Source organism: Corvus brachyrhynchos, unplaced genomic scaffold (genome assembly GCF_000691975.1).
Source record: "Corvus brachyrhynchos isolate BGI_N302 unplaced genomic scaffold, ASM69197v1 scaffold22, whole genome shotgun sequence".
NCBI lineage: Eukaryota > Metazoa > Chordata > Aves > Passeriformes > Corvidae > Corvus > Corvus brachyrhynchos.
In genome coordinates, this window is record NW_008238355.1 from 6,962,526 (window position 1) to 6,971,314 (window position 8,789).

General features: G+C 39.3%; 1 protein-coding gene across 1 annotated transcript in view; it reads right to left on the reverse strand.

Annotated features, from left to right (window-relative positions):
• Positions 1 to 8,789, reverse strand: part of ARSK (arylsulfatase family member K) — a 20,051-nt gene that overhangs the window by 6,408 nt on the left and 4,854 nt on the right. Inside the window, exons 3-5 of the mRNA XM_017735417.1 lie at positions 8,065 to 8,224; positions 5,159 to 5,441; positions 900 to 1,071 (exon numbers count right to left, since the gene is read on the reverse strand). Coding sequence (XP_017590906.1) covers positions 900 to 1,071; positions 5,159 to 5,441; positions 8,065 to 8,224 — 615 coding nt within the window. The remainder of the gene's footprint in view (positions 1 to 899; positions 1,072 to 5,158; positions 5,442 to 8,064; positions 8,225 to 8,789) is intronic.

Consider the following 8,789-nt stretch of genomic DNA (forward strand, 5'->3'; position numbering starts at 1 on the left):
GAAGTTGATTCAGTCTTACCTCAGTGAAGGAAAGGTGTGAACTGCTCCCTTAACTGTTGCTGAAGCCACAGGAAGCTCGACAAGCTGTAACTATTTTGCAGGAGCAGCGGGAAGATGAGACAAGCCACTGCTGCCACCACTGCTGCTACTACTTCTGCTGCCACTGTCAGGGCCAGCACTTTTGGCAGCAGGACCTTTTCTTTGGATGAATTATCTTTCCAGGTTTTGTTTTGTCCCTGTTTTCCATTGTTTCCAGGCTGGGGGAAGGATATCAAACTGCAGAAACTTGTTTGCTTCATTGCTTTTGTTTTCCTGAGCCTCATGGTCCAGTGTGGAGGGGATGGGGATGACAAGCACCACCTTGCCTTTGTCTGGGTAAAACCACACTGGGTACTCTCTTTGGGGAGCGTTTTTGCTTTTTCGTTGGTGAATATCCTTCCTTTGGGTAGAGCACTCTCCCTTTGTGTCCTCTTTTGTACATAGTGTTGTGTTTATTTTGAGTGTTTCAGCAAAATTGTTGTTCCCATTTGTGGTCTTTCCTAGTATTTCCTGTGCTGTCAAAAGGGGATAGGGGAGGAGGGGCAGCTTGTGTGGGGTTAATTTTCCCAATGGGTTTTAAACCAGTGCAATGGGTTGTGCAATGTTTTGCTGCAGTTACTGGTTTTCTACAGAGCCTCTGACTGCTGGCTGTGATTACTTTTCAGAGTGCTCTCAATTCACCTAAAAGGCTAATCCATCATTTATCATATAGACTGATAACGCAACTTCCATGACTTACTCCCAGATCTGAATTGGGGTGTTTTGTTTTCTACTTTTTTCCCCCAAAGATCAGCCCTATCTGCATTTTCTTTAAAGACATCAGAACTAGAACACCCACTGTGTAATAAGACATTTCCTACCCAGCATGGCATCCGTCTCTGCACACATAGCATAATAAAATGCTCTAATATTTCTCACTTCTTCCTTTGTAAACTCTCCTGTGCAATTCTTGGTGTACGATGAGTAATAGTCTACTGGATGCATCTCTGAAAGAGAAGACCACTTGGGTATTTTAATAGCTTCATAATTTACCTAAAAATAAGAGGAAATTAACATCACTTTAGCAACTGAATTAAACAAGTTTTCTAACACAGATTTAATTTCAAAAATTATAGCATAAATTCACTGTTCTCAATTTGTGGCCCAGGAAACACCAACTGCTTATTTGTTACACAGTACTGCTACCTCCTCCATACTTCCCCACAGCTTCCAGAGGTAAATGGTTTTTTAAAAACTTATAACAATCAGCTAGAAACTAAGGCTAGGAGCCACAAATATGTGCTTCACCAGCTGCTGCATATTTTTAAGAGAGATAGCACAGAACAGTCTTCTAGAGTAAGTACAGAATATTGGCATAGAGTCTTCATAACTGTGCAACAACTATAAACCTCATGGATCTAAAAGATTGGGTGTTATGTGGGACTAGAGAACAACATGGAAAATCATGTATTCCGGGAAAGCTCCAGGACAAGTCTTGGCATCTTGATAAAAAGAACTGACTATTTTAATCCAATTTTCTAATACTTTCTACATGTTTCTACAGATGTCAGTTCATTTAGTTATAAAGAAATGCAAGATCAGTGTGATACTAAAATCTATTTCAAGTAGTATTGGATTTGTATATTCAAATTAGGTATAGTCACAGATACTGCCTGCTTCAGTACTAGCTTTAGAGTCTTGAAATTTGACATACACATTTAGCCTTGGCTGTCATACTTGTAAATATTCCCTTAAATAAAGTGCTGCATTTAACAGTTAATTACTTGTATACTGCAGACTTAAAGCACAAACTAACACAAAGCAGAGAATATGTAATCCTAGTATGGAAAAATTAAATTTATTAAATACTAAACCCACACCCATTGCCCTCATTTACCTCTGAAAATCTCTAACAAACAGACCTGAGGACTAGATTATAGCACAGCAACTCCAGTGTCTGTAAAGCACATCCTAGGGCTTCCCCAGACATGGGCAGCTGTCTGGGGAGCTAGCAGTACGATGTCTGTCTCTTGAGAACATGGTGTATCTTTGGCCACTGGAAATGTTAATGGCCTTGAGTTCCCACAACATTCCATCTCCCACAACAGACAATATTCTCTCTTAATATCTAGTGAATATATTAAGTCATAGAATCACAGAAATAGGTGAAAGGTTGGAAAAGACCTCTAAGATCATCGAGCCCAAACACTAAACCACTACTGCCAAACCCACCACTAAACCATGTCCCCAAGTGCCTCATCAACATGTCTTCCAAATCCTTCCAGTGACGGTGACTCCATCACTGCACTGGGCAGTCTGTATCAATGCTTGACAAGTCTTTCAGTGACAAAATTTTTGCTAATATCCAATCTAAATCACCCCTGGTGCAACTTCAGGCAATTTCCTCTTGTCCTCTCACTTGTTACTTGGAGGAAAAGCCCGACAGCTAAACAAGTTGATAAGACTGCAAGAGTTCAAGTGCCCACAGCAATAACACCTGTCTTTGTAATAGTCAAATAGACACACCAAAATGTAAGTTTCCTTAGGATCTACAGGAAACATACTGCTAGAAGAAATCATGAAGATAAAGTAACACTGCTTCAGTCATTTTCTTATTGCTAAAGGTCCTTGGCTACATAAAGTTACATTTTGGACTTTGCAAATGGTATTGATTAGCTGCTTAAGATATGAGAGGAATAAGCATCCCTCTCCATCCACGATTCTTTTCTACAGGACTACAACCTAGTTTTAAGGATTCACAAAGACACAGTCCTTTTGTCTGTCTATCGTAATGTCCTGGGTAACCCAAAGTGTTGCTGTATTCCATATCTATTTGCCATTAAATTGTCACTGTCTCTTTAAGACCTGCAGCAGGGCTGGAACCAGAATTGGAGGGCAGTCGGGAGGTGCCAGTCCCTTTTAAATGTCAAGGAATGCAAGCTGACTTCCTCTTTTGCTGAGGGGGGAGACTCCCCTTCAGAAGGGGTTGATTCTGGTGGGTTTCTGGGCCTACAATTGTAGCAATTTGGAAAAACTGCATTTAGCAATCAGAAACCAGGTTTCTGGTGATCTTTGCAAACACTGTGGCAGTGAAGCTTGAGCAGGTCCCTGGGGTTTGGGCCACCCCACATCAGTGTCCAGAGACCAGTTCCCCCACTCCCTTCCCCAACACACCAGCAGGTCAGAAGGCACCAGCACCAACACCAGCAGAGTCCGGCAGGCAGCAGGAGGAAGCACCAGGCAGCGGTGCTGATCCCACACGTGTCAGCACTTCCCATCTGCCACTAGAGCTTCATAAGCTCCAACCTTCCCAGAAGGGTTGGCTGCCATCCTTTCCCTTTTTTTCCTGGAGTGCACGGTCACCCATGGCAGGTGCCACCTTGGAATGGGTCTGACACCATTGCCCCTGCAGGCGGTCAGCAGTGGGGGGATGTCAGATTGGAAGGAGGCAGTACCCCACCAGTTTGGGGGTCTCTTTGTTCCCGTGGAGCTCCTGAGATTCAGCAATTTTGTATCTAGTGATTATTCACTGCTATTTTTTGCATGTTGCTGTTTTGCTTGCTAGTAAACTGTTATTTTTTCACTTATATCTACTGGTATTGGTTCCCTATTGGTGGAAAGGGATTGGTTGAAACCAAGGGGAGGACCTCATTTTAGAGTGTCCACCTTTTTGAATCGTCTTAAACCAAGACACATAATTCATAACTAGGAAAGAGGCCACGTGCCCTAAAAAATGACAGCTTGTGCAAAATACAGGGGACCATCTGCTTAACAACCCAGTTTCACAAACATACTATGTTGATACTCTGTCCTGTATTACAGCCCCAATAAACAAGGTATTTAATTCAGTTCTTCATCTATGTGGTCAAACTTCATGAGATTATCTTTGTGATTTTAAAAGACTGCTTCTTCCATGACCAAAAAAGAGCTACATCACAGAAGAACCAGCCAATGGTCAATAAATGGTGGTCCACACAACGCAGTATGTATACATAGTGGTGGGAAGGACCCCAGCAAACTGTGGACTTAAGGCACTCTGACTGGATACAGGATGACAAAAATTCATCAAAGATGTTATAATTCTGCCAGTGATTTGAAAAAAAGTACCTATGCTTCCCAAGACACCTCTAACCTAGCAATTAGCACCCAGCAAGTTTTTCTTAATAACTAAGCTAGACCTTACTTTTTGTAAATGAAAGGGGCTTTTTTCCCCATGCTCTTCCTCTCCCCACAAACTTCTCACCATTCCCAGAACAACCCACAACCCTCACGATTATGAAAAAATTCAAATCTCTCAATATTCATTGTAAATCCTTTTTTTTTCTAAGTATTTGTATTTTTGGTACACCTAAATAGATACAGCAGCTCTCCAGTGGAAAAGGCCATAAGTCATATAAATTGCATACGGAGGGGCTTTTTGAAGTATAAAGTCTTATCAACCTAATTCTAATTCTGCAGCTGCAGAGAATATTAATGCCTTTCTGCAATGAAAGCTATCGTAATACATTTATATTTTATGGCAGATAATGGTACCTGGGGACCATACAAGACAGAGAAAAAGTATTTCTTCTTTGGAATGGCGTGCTATTTGTTAGCTTTACACATACAGACATAAGGACACTTTCTTGTGCTTGAAAACCTACAGTAGCACAGAAAATGCTAACAGAAAAGAAAGACTTCGGTTGTGTCTTATGTTGCTTCATGTTCTAGGTTCATACTGCAGAAAAAGTCAATCTGTCACTGTAAAACTCACACAAAATTATTACATATAACATCATTTCTAACAAGCAAAATACAGAATGTTCATAACAATGAACACTCAGACCATTAGCAAAATTAATTTACAGCTAAGAAGAGCAACAATCTTATTTTTCTTAATCTGTTTCTAGCCATTGAACTCCATACTTATTTATTGATTCAATGAATACTGCTAACAAACCTTTTTTGACAACAGAGAGAAATTCCTCACTTCTTTTTGCTTAGCCTTTAATCAAAAATCTAACATTTCACTAATCTCATACTTTCTTACTCTGTAGTGAAATATCAAAACTGTGTCTGTCTTGAAAATCAGGAATAAAATACTATTTGTTAGTAAGTACAGTTACTAAAAAAATTATATTTAAATTTCATCATCACATACCTTTTCAAGCCAATAGGGAGATGTTAAAAAGGTAGAGGATCCAAAATTTTCTCCCGCATAGGGTGATGGATACGGATGTGGTAAATTTAGTCCCAAGTAAAGAATAAATGGTTGAGTAAGATTAACAGCTTCTTCCTTTATCCAGTTTACTGCTTTATCAGTATTCCACCAATCTTTTTCCATCACTCTAACATGCTTCTTATGGCCTGTAAGTTTCACCATGGGTCTTCCTTCTTGTCGGAGCAGGAAGTCAACATCCCTAGTCCAAGCTTCCACACGGTTACTGAAAATACATACACAAGTCACATACTCAGCAGAAAATGCTTTCCTCACTTTTTCTCCAAGCAAAAAGCATTATGAATTCCTGAAGAACTTCCCCTATACTTTTACCTGTAATCTATTTGCAATTCCTGCATGAAGGAGAACTGTTATTCAATTGAGCAATAACAATTGCGCACCTATTTTATACTCAGACCTTCAGCTTTTTTATTTCTGCTTCTGAATCTTCTTTCTTATTTATTACCACTTCATGTCAGAATGGCTCTTCTCACATCTACAAAATAATACTTAGAAACAGCACTCCATCTTGTGGACTCTTCTCCGCATTCAGGCGCAGATTCACACACCATTTATTTGTAAACTGGGCCTGAGATTTTTATTTGAAAGAGTCTAGAAGGAAATAACTTGCCTGGTGAGGCTGCCTTTAGAAACAACATTCTGGATGTGGATTGTACTATTAATTAAACACACTTTAGGCAAAAATCTGTAATAATGTTTTCTCTTGTATAATTGCTTTAGATGTACTCCATAAATCCTATCAAAGGAATAACAGAAAAGGGTGTAAAGAAAGAAAAAAGGGGGGAAAATGGCAATATTTTAATGATAAAATATTTTTTGAACAGATTTTCTAGTATCATGGCAATTGTTATCTCTCTAAAACACTAGAAAATCTGAGCTGCAAATGTCCTTGTTTCTTTGCTACTGCGAATGATGGTAGACACTGCTGAGAGGCAGACCATCCAAAATCTTGACTAATCTTCATCTTGTTCATGGCAATTTCAATATAACCAACCAAATTATAAAGGAAAGTATAAAACTGCGCAAAGTTTGATCACATACTTTTAACAAAACACAGCATTATTATAGTTTAAAGAGCATCTAACCAGTTTTATCCCCAAAGGAATTTTACCAGTGCACTTTAACTTCCAGAGAAGCTATTCAGAATTATCTATAACAATTCTTTTTGTCATTTTAACTCCTTGCTTAGGCTCACACTTTCAACCTAAACAGGCTTAAATAAATTACTTAGAATAAATTAAGGTATCTGGTTTATAGAGAAAGCATGTTGCATAAACATTAAAATGAAATTATTATAAAGGAGTGTGTGTGTGAGTGTGTCTAATGGCAGCTAATGTCGTAACACTAATTTATAGAGAAAAAAACATTATGTAGGCCATAAGCCAGTCTGGTTATCCAGTCAGACTGAAATTAGGATCAAGTTTAAAGAACAAAATCCCCTCAAAACTAAAAAACGAAATGTTAAGTAACTTAAACCTGTTTCCTATTAAAGAAAAAGCTACTCAACACTGGACATCATTATTAATCAGTGAGATAGAGCACATTCATAAAAATGACACAGAATGAAGATTCCCCTGCAAGCCCGTGGAGCAGATCTCAGTGTGGAAGGCTGTCCCTCTGCATGGACAGTCCATGGAACACCTGCAGCCTGTGGAGGACCCCAGACCAGAGCAAATGGATATCCAAAGAAGGCTGTGATCCTGTGGAAAGCCTGCACTGAAGGGGACTTCCAGCAGGACCCATGGACCTGCAGAGAGAGGAACCCATGTTGGAGTAGGTTTACTGGCAGGACTGGGGGTACCCACACAGGAGAAATCTGTTCCTGAAAGAGTGCATCCCATGGAAGGGACCTATGCTGGAGCAGTTTGTGAAGAACATCAGCCCATGGGAAGGACTCACTTGAGAGAAATTAGTGGAGGACTGTCCTTTCAGTGGGGCAGGGACCCCACACTGAAGCAGAAGAATGTGAGGAGTCCTCCCCCTGAGGAGGAACAAGTGGCAGAGACAGTGTGTGATGAACTGACCATAGTGCCCACTCCCAAATTCTTGTGCTGCTGACAGATGTGGTAGAGAATTTGGAAATTGAGCCTGGGTACAAGGGAAGTGTGGGGGGAAAGCGTTTTAAGATTTGTGTTTACTTCTCATTGCCTTACTGTGGCTTCTAATTGGCAATAAATTAAATTAATTTTCCTGAGTTAAGTCTGTTTTGCCTGTGTGCCTGAGCGATCTCCTTCAATCCTTATCTTCACCATTGAATCATTGTTTTTACTCTTTCCTGCTCAGTGGAGGACATGGAGTCATAGAACAGTTTGCTCTATCATGATGGCCCTGGTGTCCATCCAGGGTCAACCCACCAAAACAGCACAAGTCTGTGAACACTTATGACCTTCAAAAAAATCCCACAAAACTGCTGACACTTAACATTTTGTGACAGTAGACTTAATATTTATTATTAATAGTATGGGTTTTTGTTCTGCTTTTCCTACACTGTTAGTAAAACCAGGAAGTCAGGAAGTCTTAAGGCAAGGCAAAAACAGTCTATGAATTTCACTTAGGGAGCAATACCAGTGATAGAAAATAACCATTCATGTTGGGCAAAACCAGTTTTTGTATCACCTTTCGACTACAGGTAAAAGTCAAAGTGCAGCTGCATGTGATATGCTTGCTTCTCCATAAAGTTGCAGGACAGATCTCTGCTAGGTACCTAATACAATTTCTTTTAAATTAAAGCTACTGTAATTTCAACTGGAGACTGAAACTACATGACAGACCACTACATGATTTGTTCACTGCTGTCCATTTCATAGCAGGAGACTCCACCTGATTACCTTACTGAATGATGTCCAGAAGTAAAGTCCAGTTTCCCAAACTTCTGCGCACGGTAGCCATGCCTCTCCATGAGATCCATCCATGTTACATAATCTGGATCTAGACCTTTGAAGTTATTCCAAGATTCTGTTAGATGAGTGAAAAGACCACTCCACATAGCTGGGGGAAAAAAAAAGATGAGTGATTAGTATCCCCTAGCTATATGATTGAGAAGGGATTAATCTTCTCATTGTTATAGAGGTTAAAAGTCCAAAGTGTGATACAATAGAACAAGGAATACAAAGTATTACTCTTCCAAATCTTATTTCATAATCAATACAAGTAACAAAGTTTACTCAAATAATCCCCAGAATTGCAGAAGGTTCTATCTTTCCAGGTGCTATTAAATCATTAAATCAAGTTGTAACTAGATCAGAAAATATTCTTTTTGATATCTGAAAGAAAATGGCATGGTAGCACAGATCCTGATGAAATAATCCTGTATTTACATGTGTTTCAGAGTATTATTTCCCCTTACCACAGTTAGATTTAATGTGAGTTTATTTGTGGACAGAATTACAATATAGTATTTTCATAAATATGATATGCCCTTAATTTTATTCTTTTTAGGTAATCTACTTCACTACCAATTGTAGAAACAAAGCGAGAATATTAAAGAAGATACCAAGGAGAAATGAAACCAAGGGAAGAGTTGCAAAGGAAATATAAGGGAAGATTTTTTTAG